Source organism: Hemibagrus wyckioides, linkage group LG23, assembly GCF_019097595.1.
Source record: "Hemibagrus wyckioides isolate EC202008001 linkage group LG23, SWU_Hwy_1.0, whole genome shotgun sequence".
Classification (NCBI taxonomy): domain Eukaryota; kingdom Metazoa; phylum Chordata; class Actinopteri; order Siluriformes; family Bagridae; genus Hemibagrus; species Hemibagrus wyckioides.
Window position 1 is genome coordinate 13,910,855 of NC_080732.1, and position 27,771 is coordinate 13,938,625.

Consider the following 27,771-nt stretch of genomic DNA (forward strand, 5'->3'; position numbering starts at 1 on the left):
TTGTTTTCTTCTGGGCCTCTTTTTTTACAGGCCCAGGCAATATGCACCGCAGGCCTGGATGTAATGTTTGCTATGAACAGACATGAATATTGTATACAAACCATTGTGCAGCAAATTGAAAAAGAACAGAGCAAATTATTTCATCAGCGTCTAAGTCTGATGATGTGTAAGAAGAAGCTTTTCTGGTGTCTGTCACGTTTGTTCCCATTTAAACCACTTCGGATTTTTGACGCCACTGTTTGACCAAAACCAACCAATTTTGCATATCTCTGGACAGGTTTGACCAGGATCGCATAACAACAACAACAACAGCCAGAACAAAATCACTTTAGGTTCAACCATTTTTAAATGTTATCATCAATTATTATTATTAAATCTGCATCCAAGTAGTATTTTTGTATTGGCTTCAAATCACATATTTTGACTGCATAATATAGTAATATATACACCATACTTAAAAAAAAGCAAAACTTGCAAAAATGTGATTTGACCATGATTTGTGGTAATAAACTGCCAGTATTTGTTAGCAATGCTAGCCTCATAGCTGTAATGAAAAATGAAGAAAATGGAGAAATTTAATGTTAGGGAAAAATCTGAATGTCTAATATGAAAATATTCCTTTAATTTCATTGTCTGTACCGCTTATCCGATCTATACTCGGGTCCCGGGGAGCCTGTGCCTATCTCAGGCATCATCGGGCATCAAGGCAGGATACACCCTGGATGGAGTGCCAACCCATCGCAGGGCACACACACACACACATTCACTCATGCAATCACACACTTTAATATATAAAAGTACAAAAAATAAGTAAGGGCATTCTTATAAGTAAGGGCATCCTTTTTCTCTTTTTTTACTCAGAAATTCTGTAATATTTGGTAAAATTCTCCTGGTATTCTAAGAGCATTGTTAACAGCATCAGTTAAAAAGAACAGACTCTGGTCTTTGTCATACGTGGATAAATTTAAATGATGTCCAGCATTACGTCCAGCCAGTTAACGTAAGGATATATTGATAATACTTTTTACTATATTCGTCATGTTACTTGTTAAATCAGAAAGCATATGATATTGCTGTCATTCCGGCAGTCTAGCTTTGCCACTGCATGATTTAGTTCATAACATGTAACTGTAAAAGTAGGTAAAAGTCAATAACCCAATGGTACAGCAACAAAGGAACCTAAATTATTTCAGTCCTACCTCTTGGCACTCTAAAGTGAAGGCACGAAAGCAGCATCTGAATCTCACTACATGAGGAATGATCCAAAGTACAAAGAATGGCTTGGGCCTTCCTCAGAACATGCATATAAAGTATGTCAGTATGGTAAATTTTTATTTGACAAAGTAGGAGTTCCTATTCATACCAAAAGAAAATACAGATTCAATATATATATATATATATATAATATTCAGGGTAGTAGAAGAAACCTTTAAATGTTTTTAGCCCATTAAATAAAATCCTTGTATTTGTCGTTTTGTTCTAACATCTATTTTGTGGTGACATGTTTTTAAGGTATGTATGAACCATTTGGCTTTCCATAGCCGTGCTGCCGCATGAATGTGTGAGTGGCTGTGCTTGACAGATCACAAGTATTTTGTGACATACACTGTAGTCCTCATCATTTCTGCCATTTTCTAGACATTGCCTTCATATATAGCACGCAGGATATGACAGTCTCTTTCATTCATTTGATTAGATGTATTTTGATATCATGTAAAAGGCGTAGTTATTAGTTAAAAGTCTTGTACAGGTCGTGCAGATGAACACCTGCCCAGTTGTTTAATTGATTTTTTTAATTGTAATATAATTTATATTGTATATTTATACTAATTTCTGGCCTTTAAGGTGTACAATATTGTATTGAAACTAAATTTGGCAGATATCTGCTTATAGTCTATTCTTGGCAACAAACTCTTCATACTGGGTTTTATCTGTCTTTGCATTATTGTCTTAGATTTATAAATCTATTATTTTTTTAGAGTGTTAGAGAGTCAACGCAAACAAACACCAAAGCGCCATGATTGACACCTTGACTTGTGAGCACAATGGATGAAATGAAGTCTCAGTTCCTAGTCCTCGCTTAAGTGACTTGCTTCCATGTGCGACATTTTCTCTGCATGATTGATTTACTACTCAGCGCTCATGAATACTCTAGTGTGCACACAAGTCACAGAATCTCACACATTTTTAATGACCCCACTCAATGATACTGCTCCGCATGCTGAGGTTGGCCTAGCATCTTCTGCTAAAGTTAATGTTAAAGCAAATGTCACGATTTTCTTTTTTATTTTATTTTAAGATCCTTTTGAGATTGTATGTGTGTGATCCATTATCAGAGATCCAGTGAAAACCCTTGATGTGGGAGGCACCCGTTTCAGTGCACAGAAGCTTAGCACAAGCAGGAGATACACAAAGACGTGCACTTTAAATTTGCGCATGCATTTAAAAGCCACAAAGCCCGCAGTGCCCACCGTTCCATTTCTTCCCAGATCTTCGGCTCTGAAAATGGTTCGAGCCTTTTTCGATGCAAAACCATGCTGGAATAACTACAGGGTATGAGTCATATGCGTTGAGTGCTATGCTTTGTCTGGAGAAGGAGATGTGTGTTCCCTCTAGGGACTCAGATTTATAACGTGTCCCCTGTTTTGTATGCTTGCAAGAGAGAGAGATTGTTCTCCGCCGATGTTCCGCTTTTGTCTCGGTTTTTGTCGCTGTGCATGGGAGCGCCTCCTTGAACTCCTATACAAAACTCATTTTTGTTCGAGACGTCGACGAGGAGTTCAACAATCCATCAAATGCTTGCTATTCTGAGCGAAGCAGATGGAACAAGGTGTTATTTTGTTTGCTAAGCACGGCACAGAAGCATATTTGGCTAACATTGTGTATACAAAATAACGCAAGCTATTCTCCAGCTACTCTAGCCAGGCTACATGAAGCCTCTAGCCAGGCTATTTGAAGTAGTTTTAAGAATGATTAATACAATATATTTTACCGAAACAATAAAGAAAATGTTTTGTTTTTTATTAATCTTCTAAACAATGGTTTGAAAGATGTTTTTTTCAGTGAAGGTCAGGCTTTTGATCAGGTTGCCGGTTAGGTTCTGTATTGAAGTGGACATGTGAAGTGACCGTGAGGCTCCATCAAATACTAAAACTGAACTCATGAGGTTAGACTAGAGACTTTGATGCAGATGAGGTTGACCTCCGGTTGAGATACATGCAAAAAAAGAAAATATTTCAGTTCACAAAAATATATACATGAAGGGATTTTAGCAGGCCGCCGCCCTTGAACTATAGAGCTTATACCAATTGGATCAGTTTGTCAGAGGGACGTCTGTAATCATGTCTCATATCCAGAGAGCAATATAATGAGGACTTAACAAGCAAATTTCTAGTGACTTGGAATTTTTTTTTACAAAACCAGATGTTAGTGTCACATGGTCACTGGGTGATACAGCTACTCTTTGTTTATAAAAAACTTTTGTGAAAGTTTCATGCGTATAATATAAATATAAAGGAATGCTTTATAGCTGTGTCTGCTGCTTTAATCACTCTGTATGGTTTCTTAATGATTGTATTTGATTTCTCCATCTAAGACTCAGCGTGTAAAGTGTATTCAAGGTTTCGTGTGTTTGTATGTTTAAAAATTGTATAGCTTGAGTGCCTCTTCTAAAGCATCCATTTTTCATTTTTTGTGAATTAATATCTAGGAAAGTGTCACTGCACGCTCTATGAGAGAAGTAGTAGGCAAGCAGTCAGACTTGTGCATCCGGGTGGATTAGCAATGATCGGACTTATTAGAAATTCATTGAAAAACAAAATACTAATATGTGTGAACTATTAACAGACTAGCACCTATAAAACAGGGAGTTACCCCAGGACTGGCTTTTTGAAGAGTGAAGTCTGACCAGGGCTTTACACTGACCAGGCACAACATTATGACCACCTGCCTAATATTGTGTTGGTCCCCCTTTTGCTGCCATGACCCGTCATGCACTGTGTGTTCTGAAACTTTTCTATCAGAACCAGCATTAACGTCGTCAGCAGTTTGAGCAACAGTAGCTCGTCTGTTGGATCGGATCACACGGGCCAGCCTTTGCTCCCTATGTGCATCAGTGAGACTTGGCCGCCCATGACCCTGTCACCGGTTCACCACTGTTCCTTCCTTAGACCACTTTTGATAGATACTGACCACTGCAGACCGGGAACACCCCACAAGAGCTGCAGTTTTGGAGATGCTCTGATCCAGTCGTCTAGCCATCACAATTTGGCCCTTCATCAAACTCGCTCAAATCCTTACTCTTGCCCATTTTTCCTGTGAACACAAAATGTTCACTTGCTGCCTAATATATCCCACCCACTAACAGCTGCCATGATGAGGAGATCATCAGTGTTATTCACTTCACCTCTCACTGCTCATAATGTTATGCCTGATTGGTGTATGTCCACAAGAGAGTCCCAGATCGCAAATGTCATAAGATGCGACTGATAACTTGATATACACTGAAACAAAAACAAAAAGAGCACTGGAAAATGCAGCAACCAAACAAATTTTGATGAGAAAGCATTAAAAGAAATTTTTTGACCCCTCCCAAAAAAAATTTCCAACATAACTAACATTCCAGCAGTCTTGCTCTGTACTTAAATTCTCTGTGCAGTTTTATTGTGATTAAGCAGAGATGGTTAACACCTAGCTGAGTAATGCAGTGTTATATAACACCCACCTAAACACACTGCATACTATTAAGTACAAATGAAGACAGTAATTTGTTAGAATTCATTTTGTCTAGAAAATGACATTAAGCAGCCAAATTCTCTTCTTTTGCTTCTTTCAATGAGACTAAAATAAAATCAAACAAAAGCAAGCCTACAATATATTAACAATATGTACGTATACTGTATAAGTTAAGGAATTGAAACATCAGTGTATCTATTCATTTTCACAGGGTATGCACGGAACCTGTAGTCTATTTAGACAATAGAGTCTAGAATGTAGTCTAGTCTAGACGATTTAGAGATGCCAGTCTTCCTACTTTGCATGTTTTTGGACTGGGGGAGGAAACTAGAGTATGCAGAGGAAACCCCTGAAAAATGGGAGGGGTGGGAATCAAACTCCCAGCTGTGGAGGTACGAGGCAAGAGGGCTAATCACTAAGCCTCTCGCAACCCCCTGGAAATAGTGAAAATATTTGTAGAAGCATGAAACAGTAGAAAGAAATAGTGAAAAGCCAATTTATTGAAACATGATGTGTAAAGTCTGTGGTAGCTCAAGTGGTTAAGGGTCTGGACTGTTGATTGGAAGGTTGCCGTTCAAGCCCCAATACTGGCAAGTTGCCACTGTTGGGCCCCTGAGCAAGACCCTCTCTGCTCTGACCCCAACTTCCAAAGCTGGGATATATGAAGAAAGAATTACACTGTGCTGTAATGTATATGTGACAAAAAAAAAATAAAGGCTTCTTATTAAAAAGCCATTTTTAAAAAAAAAATTTCCTACACAGTCATTGTTGAAAATTCTACAGATAATTGAATATGAATTGTTCTCTTATATTGCTGTGGTGATCTGTGACGTCTCTTGCTACGTAGTGAACAGAATGTGAGGATTAATGCTAGGCCTCTCTGAGCTTGTTTCAAGCTAGGATTGTGCCTCTTTACTTTACTAAAGCCAGGTCTCTGATCTGTGTCAAGGCCCGCTCTGTCCCTCAGTCTAATGCACTCAGCTCCTCTCTCCAGACTCATGCATTATGCATTGTTCGCCTTCTAGTTGCTCCTAATAGGGGCTGTCATCCGTCCGTCGAAGTACCGAAATGTACGGATCACAAGCTGAAAAACTGCTGTACTGGACATCAGATGCCCTCAGGATGCCCAGTGTAGTACAACATTTTGGAGCTGAGTGACAAGTAAGGGAAAGGGGATATAAACTTCAGCGGTGGATCAGATCTGGATTTAATGGCTGCTGTTAGTTCAAATCTCGCGACAATGAACAGCGCGAGTTACGTCAGTCATCATTTCCAGATACTGTTTTATTATTAATAATTTAAGTTTTTTAAAGAGTTCCAGATTCGGCAGTCACGTGGGTACCTCAAGCAAGATGGTGGCTCCTACCCATTCGCTAACAATGATATAATTAATAAGGAAGTAGTTTACATTTCGTTGGAAAAATATTTTGAAACCGTCCATTCTAGAGACTTAATCACGTTTTCGACGGTATTACGATGGAGACAACATCCAAATATTTCAAGCAAGCCAACAGCATGGCTACCAGACAGACCCCACCGCTAACGGCGGCTTCGAGATCGCCCGGAAAACAGATCGATGCTAAAGAATTCCAGATTCACTCAACTTTATGTGATAGTATTAAGCAGTGTGTTGAGGCCATGATTTTAACCTCAGAGGCTTCACCTTCACCTTGTAAATGAAAGGTTTTATGTCCAGTCTGTCTTTGTCCACAAATACAAAAGATCATTTTGGATACGCTTTATTTTTTTTAAAGTGGATTATTTTGGATTTTTTGTCTGAATCCAGCACAGCATCACCACTACTAGTTGTGAAAAATACACAGTATGGTATGGAGAAGTGAGGCTGGGGCTGATTTCTTTCTAGCTCAGGCTGCCGACCGAGTGTAATGACAGTTGATTACACAGGCTGATGTATTTCTGTCACAGTAATTGAGAAGTTTCGTATGAAACACAGGATTAACGTACATGAATAAAGTGTATCTTTGTCCTTTTTCCTCCAAAATGGCAATGGAGAGGACTAAGCATACATATTCTAGTCTAATTTCATTTAAGGACAGTACTGTAGTTTCTGGGATAAACACACACACATAGCTGAACAATCTACAAAGGAGAATTTCCCCGGAATCTGAAAGCACCAAGGTGTTATACCTTGCGGATGCAGTTTTCAGTTGTAGTGGGTTGTGCATGCGGATTTGACGATTTTTTTATCCTTCAATCCATGTGGCATGTGTTCAAAGAACAGTTTGCTGATGCAGTGACTATGCGAGAGCAAGCTTTTCAAGACCATCGTGTCCTGGTGCATCTCCAAAACTAAAAACGGCATGTCTGGTCAGATCGCATTTTTTAAAATTTTTTTGGTTACATTAACTGACTTGTTTATAGAGAGTTTGCTGGCATGGATATTGAAGTGCCTAGGCGTCTATATAGACACCCACACACACTGCAAATTCTCCTTCAGTCTCATTTTTAAGTTCGGGAACAAAAAGAATTCGCAAGGAGCGAGATCTGCCGAATGCGGTGGATGGGAAGCGATAACCACACTGTTTCTGTTTGGTGTAAATTCTTTGCTGCGAGGCCAAGTTATTAAAAAAAAAAAGGAGAGAGAACATACTGTATGTGATGAGGAATTATATTGAATAACGTGTGAGTTCTGAGAGCAGTTTTAGTAGGAACATTTCTCAACAAAATATTATTAAATAGTATTTCGGCGTACTGTTGCTTAAATAAGAACAAAACTCTTCCCCATTAAGAGTAAAGATGTTCAGGTGGAAGTATAATATTGGGAAAATTCTGTACATAGGTCAAAATTATTGACATTCATTGCTGAATACTTTGAATAGACACTAACGTGACTGTATTTCATCCTCTCACATCGTCACTGAGATATTCACGTGTTCAGTATTTTCTACCCGTCATACATTTTCTTCACTTCAAAGAAAAGGAAAGAGGGATGGAGAAAATGGAAGCGGAAAAGAGAACAGATAAATCAGAATTGTCCGCTCTTGGGCCTGGAATATCCCCTATCGCCCTGGACTTACTCTCATGGCCGTGTCACCATGGCAACGTTGTTGAATCAATACAGTGGATGATGGGTAATCCCTTCCATCTTAGCGAGACAGAGAGCAAAGGGTCATACCTTGTGGCTAAAACAATAGCTGAGCTATTAAAAAAATACACACTGGTCTATTAAGAAAATGAAGGCATGAAAAGGAATAAATGTGTGAGTCAGCTCTTTACAATATATGAAGTCAAATTTTTCAGAAATGCTAACAATTTATTTAATCTAAGGGGAAAATCTCTTATAATAATAATAATAATAATAATAATAATAATAATAATAATAATAATAATGACAATAATAATAATAATAATAATAATATAAGAATGCTAGCTATAATTACATTTTGTACATGCAAGAAATTAAATACAACATTATGTGGTATTATGTTCAGGAAGCATGCCATTAAAGGGGTTTATTCCTCTTTCACCACAGCAATTTTCAAATTATTCCAATTAGAAATTGAATTAGAAATAAATTTTTTAATGAATGAGGTATTTTTATTTATTTATTTATTTATTTATTACACTTTTTAACAGAAGGTCTATGAGACAAGTAAGTTCCTGTTTCCATGTACATCATGTTACCCCTAAGCCCGAACTGGAAAGCAATAGAAACTTCTCTACCTTGAAAACTTTCCTCACGAAGGAAAACAGTAACAAAACACTGACACTGGAGACTCCTTCCATAAATGCTTCCTTTCAGAAAACGTCACAATATCAGTGGTTGAAAATACTGCTGTTTTAGAAAATTAATTGACAACAACTTTCTGACCAATCAGATACGAAAATTCAACAGTGTCATGGTCAGTTTATTTATTTTAAAATAATCGTTATTAGTAACGTTATCGTTTTTTTCTAGCACTGAAAGACAGAGATTTCTGCTTCTTCTGTCTATCCGATATTGGCCGGCTTGGTTGGCCTGTGTGTCCAGAAGAAGTGAGAGTGTAAGGAGTGTGTGAGGAGAGTGTGTGGAGGGAGCTGTGAGGGCAGGCAGGCAGAATTAAGAGCTCAGCTTCGGTCTCTGAGGAACAGGCTGGTGCCAGAGACAGAACATAGCGTTCATCTTCACAAAGCCAAGGGATGAGCACAATGTTTGTTGTGTGTTTTTTCTTTTTTCTTTTTTCCAAGCCGGTTGTATATCTGGGGCAGGAAACTGAGATGGAGAGAATTGGAGCACCAAGAAAATGGAGAAAAAAATGTGAATGTGAGGAGGAAAGAGGTGCAATGTTCCAACAGGAATGTGAGAAGTGACTAATCAGGCTCAAGCCCTAGAAGGATTTTTTTTTGGAGCTTTTTAACACTTTCAGTGTCGCTAAGGTGAATTCTCCAGATTGTTTTAACGTAATTTCATTGTGATGGAGTACTCGGAGGCTGTTGGGTCTCGGAATTCATTTCCTCCGGAGAAAAACGAGCGACATACTCAGGGCTTTCTGAGCAGCAACTGTGCTGAAGGAGTTCCAGAGCAAGTGGCAGTTTTCCATATGAGATTTCCATAAAATAACCGAATGTAGGTTGACACGAGGGAGCCAAAAAATTTGTCAGGATATTTTAAAATGTTTGAATGGTTGCTCAATACCATTTCTAAACCCAAATTTGAACAAATTTATTTATTTACTTATGCTGTTGGGTAGGGCATAAAAGATGAAAACATTCTAGTAATCAGGTAGTTAGCTAGCTTAAAAGAATGCTGATTGATTATTCTTTTAGCAGAGAGAATTGTTTTGGTTAGATAATGGGGGAAAAAGCTTTATTGATGTTTCTTTATTAGATATCTGGATATAAACAACAAAACCACAGCTTTAAGACAAGACTATTGTTATTCAGTTCCTCAATTATCAAGCTTAAAAATGAAAAAAAAAAAAGCCCTGAATAAAAATAAAATTGCAGAGAAAATTATTAATAGAAAATAAATAAAAAGCGATCTAGCAGTTAAAAAAATGTTTCAGTTTAGTTCAGTATGATCAATAAAATCACGTTTGGTTGAAAAATATTTTTGAAGGAAATTATATGGAATATTTTTTTCCTAAATCTTACAGACCAGATATTCCTTTTTAAAAAAGGAATTAAGGATTTAAAAAAGTAATACTTTTATACAAACACTAGTTCGCTTAAAAAATGGCAACTATACTCCTTTAAGGAATATACAGGTTACTTACTGTATGTCTGTGTATATTTATATATCCCCAGAACATAAAGCTTATTATTGAGCTTTAATTTACAAGATCTAAATTGAGTAGATTTTTGTTACAGCGTCATTAGATGGGAAAACGTAAGTATGGAAGTCTATGCTACAGCCGTTGAGAGAAATTCCCAAGAATTAAGGCTTCTGAGTATAAAAATGGGCTTCATTGTAGGAAGGAAAATTGCCACAATTCATGACTTGTTATTTCTTCAGCAAATGCTGCCAGATATTCCTCCATCATTAATTTGAGTCAGGTCGTTTCAGTTCTTTCTTCAGTTAGTTTTATCACAGGGATGTGGCTTCTCCAAATCATACTGTAGCGTAAAGATCATATGAAAAATCCACATAAATCTCCCCTAACTCATTCTTTTTCAGCCAGGAAATGTAATTGCTCGTGTTTCTTTGAGAATCCCACAGCCACACCGAACGTGCTAACTAATTTATGCTTGACGGATACGCAGTGGTGTGAGAAGGCTCTTGGTCAAGATGGCGTAATCGCTGTTGTAGCGAAGCTGCTTCGGATGTACAGTTTGTTCATGTGACATGCAACGGCAAAGGATTCACAAATCATGCTTAAAGCAGTCGGAATGTGCAGCGTTCAAAAATACATTTTTAGGGCAAATACATACTTGCTGTGGTGCAGTTTACATTGCCACTTCCTGTAAATAGAGGAAATAAAAATCAAGAAATTTAGTTTTGGCTTTCAGGAAAATAATCTTATCACTATATGTGTATAACAGCTGCGTAAACAAAATGCCTTTAAAAGTCTCTGACTGTGATTCTCAGATTCACTTTGCCCAGGATTGGAATGCAAAAAAAGAAAAAAAAAACAAAAACGCAATGGCCAACCCACAGAATGGCAATCTGACGCAAATACCAAATATGGCCATGTATGTGGGTAAAGAGAGCCCTATAACCTCTGTTCCTGTCATACAGAGAGATACACAGTAAAAGAGTGAGAGGGAGGAGTTCTGCTTTTTCTCAGTTGGGACATCTGCATTCTTTCACGGTCAGTCAGCGTGACTGATTCCCTGAAAAGACGGAGAGTGAGCGGAGGGCTTGGAGGAGTGCATTAATGACACGAATAGGAACGATCGTCCTTATTCTGTATCTCCACGTGGCTTTTTCTATACAACACACCAATTTGGTGCTCAGCTTGATGATGGTGATGTGGTGTGTGCACGGAGACACTTAGTGCACCCTGTGTTTATCTGTTTGGCTTAGGTGTGAAAAGGGGGTGTGTATTCATTTGAGCTGGAAAGGGAGATTTAGTGTCTGTGTGTGTGTGTGTGTGTGTGTGTATGAGTAGACCAACCAAATGTCTGTGTGATATGAAGTGCATAGTATAGTGGCTGTCTTATGTATAGCGTGTATAGCGCATATATAGCGCTATACAAATAAAATTGAATTGAACTGAATTATATTTTTTTGAACCTCACTGCTGTTCTTGAATCTGATTGGTCATATGGATTGATTCAGTTTCTGAAATTGCACTGTTCTGAAATAATGTCACTTACAAGGAAATTAACATCGGCTCCTTTACCTTTATTAATGTAGCAACATATTCATATGTATGTTCATATTCATTTTCACAAGAACCTAAGTTGGCATGACACATAATTCTAAATTTTATTGGTCACCTACGAAACTTTGCACGGTACAAGATGCATTAAAATGCTTTTTTTGGACTGTCTTTATCATAAAAATGTAATAAAAATAGAATAAGTGTAAATGATATATTTTTGCTGTGTAAGAAAAAAATATATACAGTAGTAAATATAAAATAAATCGTTGTGAAAATAGACACAATTGTGAATAATTTAAATAAAATTTTCGGTTAATTATGCTATCAGGACTCTGGGGCAACATCAGCGTAACATTAGATTAAATAGTACATGATAATGTTATTTTGATATCACACCAGTGTTAATTTTGCTTAATCCTGCTTTAATCTTAATCAAATGACTGGAAACATATATGTGTATATTGTAGCAGGTTACATAACACACACACACACACACACACATGCACACACAAACAGAGAGAGAGAGAGAGAGAGAGAGAGAGAGAGAGCTAACTAAAGCTACCTAGCAAACACAAGCTATCCTGACAGGAATTTTTTTTCAACTGTTTAGAAATGTTAATAATATTCGCTTCTACCTCAGACCAGCTAGCTAACAGAAGCTAGCTTACGATTCCTGAGACACTTTACTGAGCTACATACAATTACTTCACAGCCCTGTGTCTAAATGTTCAACATTTTTGGTTTGTATGCTAGTACAAGCAGCTGACAAGACATTTGACATTCACCGCTAGTTTCATGTCAATACCACATTTCTTTTCTAGGTTCCCGGTAGCTTTAAGCCAGATATCTTGACGGTTAGATGTTGTTTACGTTGTTTATTAGTCCTCTGTGATGTTTGGTTAGCTAGCTAGATTGTACAGGATAACTGAATGTGGCCTAATATAATATCGGAAGCTTGTTTTCTTAACATTATTATTCAGTAAAACCTTTCTCCACTTACCTAAGGCCCTTTTTTTTTTATCTATACTGCTAACAGTCGCTTAGTGAATAAACTTGCACATATAGGAATATAGCCTAGTTATGCAAAATGGAGAGCTGGTGGCTGTGAAATAGATAAAAGGGAAGGAACTAAAAAAAGCAATAAAAAGCAACAATGCTATTCTTCTTCACAGGATCTCTCTAGCCTAATGCACTCTGTGTGTGTGTGTGTGTGTTTGTTTAATTAAGTATGTCTCTGTGTGTGTATTAAAGTGACTTATTAGTTTTTAGTATAGCGTGTATGGGTTTCCATGGGAAACACTGTCCCATGAGCACACTCTTTTCTCTCTCGTGTCGGCAGACATGGATGTCTCCTTTCTTCCTTTAGAATGAAGAAGAGGGAAACACTAAATGTATGTCTGCACACTGGATCCATTAGTTAGCCTAATGCTTTCTGATGCGCTTGCCTAACCCTCTCTAACTCCTACTGTCTACTGTAAAAGTCTGTAAATCAAAAAGGATAAAGCAACAACTGCTTCTAAATGATCTGGGATTCATTTCATCTGATAACGTCACAGATGTAAAGTTGCACGAAAATTGCATATTGTAAAAGAATTCTTTGATCACAAATGAATGTTACATGCTCATCAGTTGCTGGTTTAGTGCTATCAGAGACAGTCAAGGAATGTTCTGGAAGTGTTCGAATATTTTTTTTAATTAAAATCTTAATAGTGTGTGACCTCTGCGGTGATCCTCGTCTAAAAGCCAGCAAAGCCAATGCTGGATTACATGAAACTGATGGGTCAGCTACAAATACGCTAGGGCAAAATAAAACAAATATGCTGCTGTTTTCATTCGTCTGCTCATGTTAAAGATCATCTGTATAACCCATGTGTATGATTTGCCGTACGTTTTACGCCAAAACATATAGCCATCCCATTAAATCCAGGCTTATGACCAGCACTTAGATTGTACTGGTTGGTTCCCTGCCTGGCAAACGAATGCAGGCCTCGGCTATGAAAGCACAGGATCCTATCCACCAGAGACCAAAAAAATATGCTAATGTTTGCTAAAGTATTTTTATTACGTCTTAAGAATGTTTTCGCTTATGTGTTGGTTCCCCTTTTGCTGCCAAAACAGCCCTGACCCATCAGGGCATGGACAACACTAGATCCCTGAAGTGCTGTGGTATCTGGCACCAAGATGTTAGCAGCAGTTCCTTTAAGTCCTGTAAGTTGCGAGTTGGAGACTTGTTTGTCCAGCACATCCCACAGATGCTCGATTGGATTGAGATCTGGGGAATTTGGGGGCCAAGTCATCACCTCAAACTCGTTGTTGTGCTCATCAAACCATTCCTGAACCATTTTTGCTTTGTGGCCCTGGCGCATTATCCTGCTGAAAAAGGCCATAGCCATCAGGGAATACCGTTTCACGGAAAGGGTGTACATGGTCTGCAGCAATGCATAGGTAGGTGGTACGTGTCAAATGGATGACAGGACCCAAGGTTGCCCAGCAGAACATTGCCCAAAGCATGACACTGCCTCCACTGGCTTGCCTTTTTCCCATAGTGCATCCTGGTGCCATGTGTTCCCCTGGTAAGCGACGCACACGCCATCCAGGTGATGTAAAAGAAAGCGTGATTCATCAGACTAGGCCATCTTCTTCCATTGCTCCGTGGTCCAGTTCTTATGCTCCTTGTTGGCACAGGGGTCAGCATGGGCACCCTGACTGGTCTGCGGCTATGCAGCCACATACCCAACAAACTGTGATGCACTGTGTATTCTGACACCTTTCTATCAGTACCAGTGTTAACTTCGGCAATTTGTTATTAACTGTGATTAGGGCTATCATGGTATGGATATTTTCTACTTATAGAGAAAAATGATGCTAGTATGTAATTATATTCAGTAGTCAATATACATCAGAGACTGATGGGTAATGCCGCTGTATGGTAAATAATTCTGTAACTAATACTAGTTATTATTAGTTATCAGAACACTGATTGGACAGTGGTTCACAGTAAAATAATCTATTGAATGTTTTTTATTAAAAAAAAAAACTTTTCTGGGTATTTGTTTCAGCTTGTTCATATTTAAGTCAGTTTGCTGTTATGTTGCATCATGTGTCCTGCTATCTTTAGTCCTTCAGGGAGGTGTTGTGATGTATGTGTGTGTGTGTGTGTGTGTGTCTGTGTCTGTGTGAGAGAGAGAGTTCATTTGCTATATGCTGCATTTTGACAGGAAGATTAAATGCCAAAGAACCACTGTTGGGTCAATGAACAAGGCCCTTAACCTTTAAATACTTAGATTGGATTCAGCCTTACCTAAGTCTTGGCTTATCGTTTTTCATTTATTTGTTTTTGTAACAAATTATAAATCTAAAAATCATTCTGTTTCAATTCCAGTTAGTGTTGCATACAGCACAGTGATTAACACAGAGTGTTCAGTATGGTCAGTGGACACAATCATGGCTGTGATCTAACATTAGTAAGCAAGCTGGACCTTTCAAGCTCCAAAGATCACTGTAGTAATAAATGCTCAGTGATTACATTGCCTTTTGTTTGGCCCCTTTTTTATGACTGCAGCCTTCTTGCATTTACCCTTTTCTTATAAATCTATAGAAGTGCTTGATTTTCTTTTGCTTCTTTAGTGTTTGCTGGCAGAAGAACCTCTGGGAAAATAAACAAGGCTTATTACTTTCCTTTCTAGAGCATCCTGTCAGAAGCTATTCTATATAAAACAAATTCTATATATAATTTCCAGATTTTTTTGAAACTTTGTCGGAGGTAAGGCACGCTGTCTCAAGGGCACAGAGGAAACTCAGAGGAGGAAATCAGAGCTCCTCTCATCTTCTATTACAATTAACGTGATTAATCAATCTTCTCGATCTATCTATCTATCTATCTATCTATCTATCTATCTATCTATCTATCTATCTATCTATCTATCTATCTATCTATCTATCTATCTATCTATCTGTACATTGTTCATAATTCATAATGTTTTTCAAGCAAGATTATGGAATTCATAATGTTTTTCAAGCAAAATTATGGAATTGCCACATCCGGGGTGTATTCCTGCCTAGACCTGTGTTCCCGATTTATGGGAGTAAAATTTGAGTTACTGAGCCTCTGATTAATGAACCCTACTGTATAACTGCACACTGAGCCCTGTTTTATTCTCATTGGCTCTTTGGGTGGGTTTTTCTGCCCTGCTATATACACAGACCAGGCATAACATTATGACCACCTGCCTAATATTGTGTTGGTCCCCCTTTTGTTGCCAAAACAGCCCTGAACCATAATGCCCTGTGTATTCTGACAACTTTTTTATCAGAACCAGCATTAACTTCTTCAGCAATTTGAGCAACAGTAGCTCATCTGTTAGATCGGATCACACGGCCCAGCGTTCGCTCCTCTGATTGTGCATCAATGAGCCTTGGCCGTCCATGACCCTGTCGCCGGTTCACCACTGTTCCTTCTTTGGACCACTTTTGATAGATACTGACCACTGCAGACTGGGAACACCCCCACAAGAGCTGTAGTCTTATAGATGCTCTGATCCGGTCATCTAGCCATCACAATCTGGCCCTTCGTCAAACTCGCTCAAATCCTTACACTTGCCCATTTTTCCTGCTTCTAACACATCAACTTTGAGGACAAAATGTTCACTTGCTGCCTAATATATCCCACCCACTAACAGGTGCCATGATGAGGAGATCATCAGTCTTATTCACTTCACCTGTCACTGCTCATAATGTTATGGCTGATCGGTGTATTTAATGTGCGCCCACACAGTGCCGAACTGAGCTACAGTGTTTACATACTTTCCTGTACATCTACAGGATTAAATATGAAATTTTAATCCTGTAGGATTCCTGTATGTCTGGTTTAAATGTTGAGCTCTGAAATGTTTAACGCTTTCATACCATACATGTCTCTGTACAGTTGCATGAAGATGCTAAACACACATCGGGTTAATTTGTCATCTGTCAACTTTCCGCTGCCGTCGTGATGGTTGTCATGAGCTGTGTCGTAAATCAGAACCTATCCATTCACATGCTTAATAACTGTCTAGAATAGCAGACATACACTGTTTGAGTCACACCTCTGGTTTGTTCAGTCTGTTGCAGAGGTTGCATCACATCACATTGTTTTTCTGTACTATTTACATCTGCACTCTGTCGCATATGCTTTTTTTTCCGGATTCGGATTTGACGCTCCGGATTAACCCGGCAGCCATTTTCATATTTAAAGGCAATTATAAACCAAGCCCCAGTGTTCCAGCCTGATGGTGTGTGTCATATACAAATGATGTGATTAAGCTGTAGTATCTTCATCTCGTATGCATCCTGAGTACTGGAGCAGAAGGTGAGTGTTCTGACCTGACTGTTCCCCAGACACATTGCCTGTCTGCGATCTTTGCCTTTATTGTGAGCTGGGAAAAATACTGAAGAATCATTTTCTTGTAGCACTTTTGTATTGTAATGTGCTGTATTTATAGTAATAGTTGTACACAAAGGACTTATTGGTAATTGAGTGGGTATAAGGAAAAATAGTCTGAGTGAAAGTGGGATCATTTTATTTAAATATTTTAATTAATGAGTGATTACAGAAAAATGTAAATAACCTCTGATGTAGATTTTAACTTAAGACCTGAAACTAGCCCAGAAAATGCATTGCACTGGAAAAGAGAGACAGACACACATACATTTCTGTTACATTGTCCACTCCATAATAATCCATCTTTTCCTCATACAATCTTTGCAATATATCTTATAATAGGAATGGTTCGGTATATCATAGATACATGGATTTTGATTATTTGCCATAAAACAAGCACTTGGTGGAGCAGCATAATTCCTGTCCCAATGGGCCTCTAGGAGCACATGATGCAAGTCCCATTTTGACCACTAGGGACTTGCAAATAATAACTCTGTGGAAGGTAATGGGGCGGTGAACGCTTTGCCTCACAACTGAGTAACATTTAGAAAGGCGGCAAGATCAATAGATCATTAGCTTAGCTGTCAAAATTATTGCCACTCAAAAGAGATCATTTGTATTTCAACTGGAGAGTTATGAATGCGTTAATTAATGCTTATTGAATGACTATATGTACATTTTTGCGCCTCTACGGATGAGAAATGTGCAAACCTCGTTGCCGTGTGCTATGCTTTTATGTTAGCTATTTTCGATAGGGAAGCTTTGATATGCTAAGCCAAAGAGGTGGTTCGAGCAGGATTGCATCATTTCGATAGAAAAGCTATGTGTGAGTCTCAAACAAAGGCATGTGATTGGTGAGGGTAAAGTTCATCCAAACGTCTCAAAGCAGACCCCTTTAAATCAAAAACATAAACCACAAATTTTTTTTGCACTGCTTATAGCACACTCACAAAAGCAGCATTATTATAATTACAAAGCAAACTCACATTTAGGTTTCCTGGGGTTTTAAATATGCAATATGGCTTTTGTTCTCTACTTCCTATAGCACATGCACATAATTACTGCTATGCTGTTGCCAGTCAGAGGACGTCTAGGACATTTTGTCACAAAAAATGTCCAAGAAACACCTTTTACTGGACCTCATTTACTCACCACTAACAAAAATCTTCAGCAACTAACAATGTAATGCTCCAAACTTTTTCTTTAATTTCGTGACTGTATTTTCTTCATTTGTGAATAATTGTGAATTTGTGAATAAAGCACTAGCTTTTGCTTTTCTGAAGTTGTTAACAATTGTGTTTCTCTTGTAGACGAACAATTCCCATTAGGAATTTTCCAGGGTTTGATTCATTAGATTTTGTTCATTCCAAAACAACTTAGAAGTGAGGTCCAATCCAAGAACAAATAAAGGGTTTTATCTAAGAGCTCAACATTGGCTCAACACAAACTTAATTAGCTTGTACTGTCTTTAAGACTGATGATGGCTTAAGACAACATTTATTTTGAATATACGCAGATTACAGCAAGTAAAAGCGTAAAAAAAAAAAAGGGTGGACAGATCTTATTCCTGAACTTATTCACCCTGTAATAATAAAGCAACAGAAGCCCTGCCATTATTCCATCAGATACTGAAAGCATGCTGGTACATTATGCCCACGTTGCAAGCACAGAGTGATTACAGGAAGTGCATAATGGAATATGAACATACTTGGGATTTGAAATCCCTGAATGCTGCATCATTGTACTGGTAATCATTGCTGGAGCACTTGGGCTTCCTTTTCTCATAGTTGACAGCTTTTTAAATAGACTTTGTGATGGCTGATTTGTGTAGTGGGGTGATCTTAAAGTGGTTAGGTGACTAGGATTAACCTAGAGCCTTATCAGTGCATTTACATTTATTCGATTGGTGGGGAGAGCGCAATTCAAGTACAGAGCTGATCCTTGGACATGCTGTTCTGCCTGAGCTGCACACATGCATGGTCACACGTCTGATGACGCTTCCATGCAGAAAGAATACAGACAGAAAAACGCATACAGGACTATCAAAACAGAGAAAAGACTTTCCTGTTATAGAAAGATTACAGCCTGTTAAAAGATGCTGATGCTAAAGATTCCTTCCACCATGACCATATCAGTGATTGTACTTTTTTATGGATTATGGATTTTCATGACTTCTCATGCAGGTGCTCACTTAATTTTGGCTTTTTATTACCTCATACCTCTGTCTCTGTGCTTAGATATACATGCAAACACATGTTATCCTTTCACTGACATAATTATTAATCCAGCTAATGAACGCCTTCACGTAAACTTAATCTCAGCCTCAAAGGGAAACTTTTTGGCTGTTTCAGGTTTCAAATGAAAAAGTTTTCCTTGATATTTTCTAAGATAGAAAACATGCCCACACTCACACACACACACACACACACACACTGATGTAGCCACTGCTGTTCCTTTGATTTCAAGTGCAGCCGCTCACCGCAATGAAAAATGCACAGTTAGCACTTGCAGGAAGAGAAGTGTGGAAATGATAGAAATGTGTGTGTGAGAGAGAGATAAAGTGAGAGAAAGTAAATGTGTGTCCCAAGTCTATTATTTTTTTTTCCTTAGAAAAAGTAATGTAATGTAAAAGTAATGTGACTCATGAAGTGCTTTCCTTTCTAAAATAAGCATATATATATATATATATATATATATATATATATATATATATATATATATATATATATATATATATATATATATATATATGCTTCATTTAGTATCAAAATACTTCATTTAATTTACATTAACCTCGTCCATAGTACTCTTTGTAAAGAAGAGAGTAAATAAATATATTTATTAATTAATTAGTAAGTAAATATATTAATTAAGTAATATCTAAAAAAAATAATTCCACTTAAACCTGTAAAATTTATTAATTTTTTAAGATTAAAAAATCCTTTCTTTCTTTCTTTCTTTCTTTCTTTCTTTCTTTCTTTCTTTCTTTCTTTCTTTCTTTCTTTCTTTCTTTCTTTCTTTCTTTCTATTTTGTTTTCTTGGATTGCATGTAGTATGTGCTTTACTGCTGTCTTGTTGTTGTTATTTTATTTCATTTAGAAAACTGTTGTGTTTCACTGATCAGCTCAAGCTTTGAGTCTTTTTTTCCTAATAAGAAGCCAGCAATGTTGTTGATTGCAAGCAGAAATGTTGTTTGGTCGCTTAGTACCGATGTTGAGGTTTCCTTCATCTTGCAGCAAGTGCGACTAACCTTAGCCATTATACATGGCCGTGTCTGAGACATAACCTATGTTTGAGCATTTGGGGTTTGATAAAGCAGTGCGGGGCAGCATGAGAAAGCTGCGGATCATAAATCAGGGCTGGAGATTTAGGACACGGGCTGTGCGTTTCCATACTGATCCACAGCAAAATGGCCCAGCGGATAGCAGATGTTAGGGCTTGACTGATATATTGGTTGGCCTATAAAAACAGCTAATATAAAGGCTTCATATATGGCTGGGGCTGTTTACTGTTTGGAACAGATCATTTAGGGTACGAATTTTAGATATCTGGATAACTGAAATGTTTAGTATCAGTGACAATTTTTTAACATGGTTTATGATGTTGGGGGCAGCTTCAGATTTCTGTGCTTGGGGGTTCGATTCCTGCCTCTACCCTGGGTGTGTGAAGTTTGTATCTATACCCAGTGCTTCAGGGGATTACTCTGGATACTCCGGTTTCCTCCCCCAGCCCAAAGATGTGTTGAAGGCTGATTGGCATGTCTAAATTGTGAGTGTGTGAGTGTGCTCTGTGATTGGTCGGCACCCTGTCCAGTGTTTCTACTGCTTTGTACTCCCCTGAGATAGGATATTATTACACAGTTTATGATGTTTTATGGATGGTAGCTTAGACCAAAATATATTGTCATTTCAACCCCCAGGACTGACAGATTGACACTGTTGTATTTTCTTGTTAACAGAATTATAGGATTGTGAAGATGCCTTCAAAAATAGTCGGTGCGTAATCTTTGAAAATCATGGACAATTTTATTAAAAAAATTGTGATAAATGATTTGACTTTCTAAAACACATGTTTGACGAAGAAAGGAGAAAGAGCATTTCCACAATTTGAGGTTTAAGGAGGAGGGTGTAGTAATATCAGCTGTGCAGTCGGGAACTGCTCGTTGGCAGTGGCAATCATGGAAACTTTAGCTGGAGGATGGATTTGTCAGTGGACGTTTAGCAGTAAGTAGTAAAAAACAGTTTTAAATATAATTATTTTATAAATAAGTTGTCTATTTAAATGCCGAACAGTGTATTTAATCAGTTAGCATTAAAATTATTTTTAAATGTGATTTCCTTCCCATTGATTTACTGATATTTTTACATCAGGAAACATTTAGAGCCTCCTGGTGGTCCAGCGGCAGGATCCTGTGCTCTCATTGCTGGGGCCCGGGTTGGATTCCTGGGCAGGATGCTAAACCCAGCCGCTGAAGAGTTAATTCTCAGCGCTGGTCCCAAGCCCGGATTAAATGGGAGGGTTGTGTCAGGAAGGGCATTTGGCGTAAAACCTGTGCCAAATCAAAACACATGGATCAAATGATCTACTGTGGCGACCCTGAACAGGAAACAGCCGAAAGAATACAAATGTGCATTTTTTTGGTCAACAATTTTCAGTGGTATCAATAAGATAAGTTGTTAAGTAGCCTTTATTTGTCACATATACATTACCGCACAGTAAAATTCTTTCTTCTCATATCTCATCCTTGGAGGGTTGGGATCAGAGCACAGGGTCAGCCATGATGCAGTTTAATATACACAGAGATTTTATTTCACTTAGGAACTCATAACATTCTTTATGGAAAGAAAGTGTAGGTGCTCTCTGAGCCTAATCCAGATCATGTAGGGAAGGGGGCGGGGCTTTCAGGCAATGTTAATTGATATTTGAGAATTTAAAACCCTAGTATTACTCATTTCAGATTAATATTCTGTCTGCCTTGTTGGTTTTATTGAGATGAAGTAAAATTCTCTTTTGCCATATTCATGAGTGACGTCAGACATCGTTAACTCCGATGTTAATTGTTTATATGTAAAATCCGTAAAAGGTGCCAGATTTAGTAATAGAATACAATCTCTCAGATGAGTGAGAATCAGTGTAAGATAGTGTCAAGAGAATCTCTTCCTCTTCCCATTTGAACTGGGTTAAATGCTCATCACATTATAAAAAAAAATCTTACACCAAGATGTTCACAGTTTGCAATTAGATTATCTTATTTAATTTTCTGCACATGCCTAGTGTGCAGCCTGTACTGATCTCCACATGTAGTCTGGGCTCTGCAGTGTGAAAGTGCGGAGGATAAAAACTGGCAGAAATACAAAATCTCAGTACATCGGCTCCAGGGGGCAATAATGACGCGTATGTAACTGTGGAGCTGCTTCCTATGTCCTCCTGTTCTGGAAGGTTCCACTAGCAAACATGCAGGTTTTTGGGTTCCTGCCTTTACCAGATGCCTTATTCCTGTGTGTGTGTGTGTGTGTTTAATTATACAAATTTGGAACACTACATGTGTAATCTTGTGACTCAGGACAATATCATTTTTTTTTTGAAAATGCAATAAATTTCACCTGATCATCTTTCCATGCTGCCTTCATGGCCACCTTCGATTTATGCGCTTCTCAGCGTTGCCTTTTGACACGATTCGAAATATCAGTGTCCGCTGGGAGAAGCCGAGCTTACGGCAGCACCTCGAGTTGTTCGCACGCATACACACACCTGTCACTCACCCTGTTCCCTATTCCCTCTCCACTATCTTTTATTAGCTTTCTGCCTTTCCAGTCTGCAGGCTTTCCAAATTATTGATTGGCTGGGACCTTCTCCCTGCTGGTAGTGTCATATTTCCAGATTCGAGACAGTTTATTAGTCACATGTGGCCAAACCAGGCTCAAAAAACAACTTTCCTGAAAGTGCCTGCGTTCCATCATTTTATATATTACTCATGGTGTTGCATTTTGGAGCAGTGTGATATAGCTGAAAAAACACTGGACAAACCTGCAATATGCAGAAACAAGGTCAGTTACATTTATTGTTTATTTACAAATTTGACACTGAACTGTATATACCCCTGATTGTGTTAATTCATCCCTGAATTCAGTGCTGGCTGTAATTAAAAATCACAGGTTGATATTAACAAGCTTGCTCTAATACCTTATTGTTTCTATAGCAACAATGAATTCCAGGAAACTTGCATAGAAAATGACAAACATTTGTTGTTGTAACTAAGCGTGATCATTGATCCACCGACCAGGCATAACATTATGACCACCTGCCTAATATTGTGTCGCTCCCCCTTTTGCTGCCAAATTTCACGCACTGTGTATTCTGACACCTTTCTGTCAGAACCAGCATTAACTTCTTCAGCAATTTGAGAGATTGTGGCATAACAAAGTAATTTCTCATTTCTCTGTCTCTCTTTTTGGGGGCTAGCTGTGGTTGGAATATAGACATAATAATCCAGACCACTGACTGTATGGTATGGATAGAAGAATGAAAAATAGACTTGATAATATTCTATTATTATTATTATTATTATTATTATTATTATTATTATTATTATTATTATTATTATTATTATTTTTAAATGTGAGATATTTTTATTCTCTCTCTCTCTCTCTCTCACTATCTATCTATCTATCTATCTATCTATCTATCTATCTATCTATCTATCTATCTATCTATAAAAGCAACATAAGATGATTATCATATGAAATAAAAATTTGACATAATAAAATGAGAATATTTGTATATAATAATAATAATAATAATAATAATAATAATAATAATAATAATAATAATAATAAAAATTAAAAAATAATATTTAAAAAAAAAATATGCATGCATTAAATAATAATAATAACCAAATTATAGTAATAAAATAATAATAATAATAACCAAAAAAATAATTGAAAAGGTAGATATTTCTTTTGTATGTTGTTGAAAAGAGATTATTTTTGTACATTATTCGCATAGATCTAGCTAAAATATTAACATTGATTCATAAGTATTTTCAGACCTTTTTGCATGAAAGGTTCTTTCAACATTATTTCAATGACAAGGTCTCATGCCTGCTGGGTTCGTTAGTACTTTAAATATAAATATTGGCATATTTCAGTGTTATAAGAGGAAGGACAACTTCTGGCTGGCCACCGACTCCCTAACCATGGCTCCATAGCTTTATCCAGGAGGGCTTTAGAATATGTAAACAAGTAAAACTACACAGTTTTCTTAATTAGAAAAATGGTTTCAGGTATGACGTGTCCGTTTAAAAAAAGAAAAAAAAAAACTCAGCTCATGCTTTGCCTGCTCAATTTATTACCTATAAATACACAACCTGAAAATATCTGATACGTTGAAAGGTTTACAATATGATTAGATGTTAACGTCGGCCGTGTTAGTGCGCGGCGGACGTGGATCATTACTCAAATTGTCATTCCTCCTCACTGTAGAGTTGCTGTTCTTCCCCAGTAGGCTCTCTTCTAATTTCACCTTGATTGCTTTTCACTTTTGCACACGCACACACACACGTTTGAGCAATTTATTCCCTCAGTGAGTGTGTGGGCATTAATGCAGCACCGTTTCTCCACCCACTCCTGCCTTTTTTCTTTTTGTTTTTGCTACAAGCACTCAAGGGCACATCTTTTGTACCTTTAATATATATTTTGTTTCTTGGATAGATGAACACGGTACAGTTAAGGTTTTATTAAATGGAATAAAATCAGTACAGTAGTGGTCCTTATGGTCCAATTATGTTCTCTTAAAGTTATTGATACACCATGTTCATGTTCTGGTGAGAAATATATACTAAAGTGATAAAAGTACCTTGGAATGAATGGAAGGTGTAGTTTAGAGAGCCAATAAATATTAAATCCTTTGGCTATCCAGTCCTGTGTCCTGTCTTTTGCTTGCCTAGAAACTGACTCGTGAGATCTCACGATACTCGTTAAGTATCGTGAGATCAGTCCTTTTAGGATTTAGTGATTTTGCAATCACAGAAATTCACGCAGACTCTAAACTCAAACTCTGTGATATTCTGAGGAACTTTCACTTGCATGATTGGGAACCAAAAATGCATCTCTCTCTCTCTCTCTCTCTCTCTCTATGTCAATCTTATTGACACTAGTCAATCTTGGGCATCTGTGAGCTCATGGGTTTTCTCAGTGAGAGTGTCTTACGCTGCTATGGGATGCGGCATGAGCAGGAGTTTGTGTTGTGTTAGCTTCACATTTCACACGGACGCACATATTAGTCTTCAGTCTCCCCCCTAAGCAGCTGTTAGGAGCTGACTGGTGGGTGGAACAAGCTGGGATAAAGAACAGCATTAGTAAAGGGAATGTCCAGATCCAATTGTTTGATGATGTTTTGTCACACATTAGCAGTTCACACCCTGGGAAGCTTCAGTCCTGGCGACGCTTCATCATTTGGGTTATAACTGATTAATGTGAGATGCCTGAACTGGTGCTTATGCTGTAACTGATCACACTCTACAGTAGGTGGAGTATTAATGATTGGACTGCAGGATGTCTCTGTAGTCTCTATACAACACATCGGTTCTGTCTTCCTTAGTAGATGTTTGTGGACGTCCACTTCTCAGTTGGTTTCTGTCTTGTTGAATTTGGTAATAAATTTAGGATAATAAGTTAATATATTAGTCATGAGAATGACTCCAGTACATTCTTCTTTTGCCAAAGGCATTATTAAAGGCTTTAAAAATGTGAGACTTTTGGGACACTCTGTAGAAATAATCGAATGGTCTATTATTAGCAGATTAAAGTCGAGCATGAAATAGACTCTGCATTCAGTGTAGCTTTGTGATATGTGTATGTTAGGAGCGATATTTATTCAGAGTGACGGTGCAGGTTGGTGAATGATGGAAGGAGAAAGAAGCAGAAGTGAGGGTGAAAATGTTTGCATTTGCCAGAGTCATCTAGAGAAATTCATAAGTGAATATCCTCACAGTGTGCTGGCCCTGCAGGCTGGCTGAGAGCACTTACCGAAGCAATTCACACTCACACACTCACCTTCTTCACACACACACACACATGCACACACACACACACACACATTAGGTTGCTCTCTTGCTGACACTTTCTTTCTAGTCAACACGAAAACCTGCTCATCATGCAGGCTGACAGAAGCCAAGAGTGCACACAAACACGGTTTACATGCACACACACACACACATACACACACACACACACACACAAATGTTCAGACATCATTCTGCTGTGGCAGCGGTTTGGATTTGTGAATGGACCAAGGCTTAGTGTCCTGCATCGACTGCATAATGCATGAGGCGGGCCTCTAGAACACACACACACACACTCAGAGCAATCTGTCAGATCTGGTTTCAGAGCATTTCAGTCACAGTAAAAGGCAAGCTTGCAAAAAAAAAAAAAAATCAGCTCTATCAGAAAATGTATCAGAAATGCCTCAGTGCCTACAACACACCACACTGAGCAAATACAGTTCACTGGAGCTTCATTTGTTTGTACAATTCTATCAAACTGTAAAGCAAACTGGAGTGCGGGAATACGACTATAAAAATAAAATAACATTCGTTATGTAGAAATATAGTACAGAATCCGAACACTTGTTTCCTTTACTTAATATGAAAGAAAAGAGCAATATTATCACAATATTTATCATGTTATAATTATCATATTTGATTGTGAACACGTAATATGGTTTATCAGATTTAACACATTTTTCTGGTTCTATCGAAAGTACATGAAGTATATGAGATGCACTTCCAAGCCAAGAAGGAATGCCTGTGATACTTTGTGAGGTCTGACTTTTCACTTCCTTTGACACTTCCTTTCATTTCTGCAGGAAAAGAAGCCCTTCGGCGTCTAGGGAGCCAAATCCTAACTTCCAAAGGGAGGACCGTCCATCACACTATGCTCCGGGACAAGGTGGCATGCCACGATCACCCTCCGACTACGGTCGCCCCTATGAGGATGCGCAGTCAGCTCGGGCATCATATCGTGCCCGTCGTGGTGCCTGGCACTCCCAGGAGGAGGAGCATCACCCTCCTGAACCAGGCTTGGTATCTGAACGTGATCTCCATAGCCAGGACGAGTTCCACACACGCTACCGGAGCGACCCAAACCTGGCACGGTACCCGGTGAAGCCGCAGCCATACGAGGAGCAGATGCGCATGCACGCCGAGATGTCACGTTTTCGCCACGAGCGGCGCCATAGCGACGTCTCCCTGGCTTGCACCGAGGCTGAAGAGCGGCCCGGTGCCTGGCGTTACGGCCATGTCCACACCCACGGCCCCTCCTACGGTCACCGGCCCTCCAATCCTGGTCCACGGGACAAGACGGAGAACCTGCTGCGCAACGACTCGCTTAGTTCTGACCAGTCAGAGTCCGTTCGTCCACCACCACCCAGACCTCATAAAAGCAAGCGGGGAGGCAAAGCAAGACGGGCTTCACTGAGCAGCTCAGATGAAGAGCTTCCCACTACACCTGAGTACACCAGCTGCGAGGATGTGGAGATTGAGAGCGAGTCGGTCAGTGAGAAAGGTGAGGTGACATTTACCACACACACACACACACACAAACAGAGTGAAAGAGAGAAAGAGACACTACCAATACTACTATAAAACTTCTAGCAGATTAGCCGTAGCAAAAAAGCTCATATTCTGGTTTTCTTGTTAGTTTTTATCTCTTTCTACTAAATTAGATATTAGTATTTTTGGTTATTGAACTCCAAGTAAAATTGGATTTAAGGCTTCACAAGTAACACCGGCAGTGCAATATAAATACAGTAACATCACTGTTTTAGCACAAACATCTTTCAGTCTTTACAGTT

The 27,771-nt window shown here is 38.4% G+C and overlaps 1 protein-coding gene across 6 annotated transcripts in view; it reads left to right on the forward strand.

Moving 5' to 3' along the window:
* rims2a (regulating synaptic membrane exocytosis 2a) overlaps positions 1 to 27,771 on the forward strand; it is a 189,238-nt gene that overhangs the window by 52,646 nt on the left and 108,821 nt on the right. For all 6 annotated transcript variants that reach the window (XM_058376388.1, XM_058376387.1, XM_058376390.1 and 3 more), the window contains exon 7: positions 26,785 to 27,482. In XM_058376388.1, the coding sequence (XP_058232371.1) occupies positions 26,785 to 27,482 (698 nt within the window). The remainder of the gene's footprint in view (positions 1 to 26,784; positions 27,483 to 27,771) is intronic.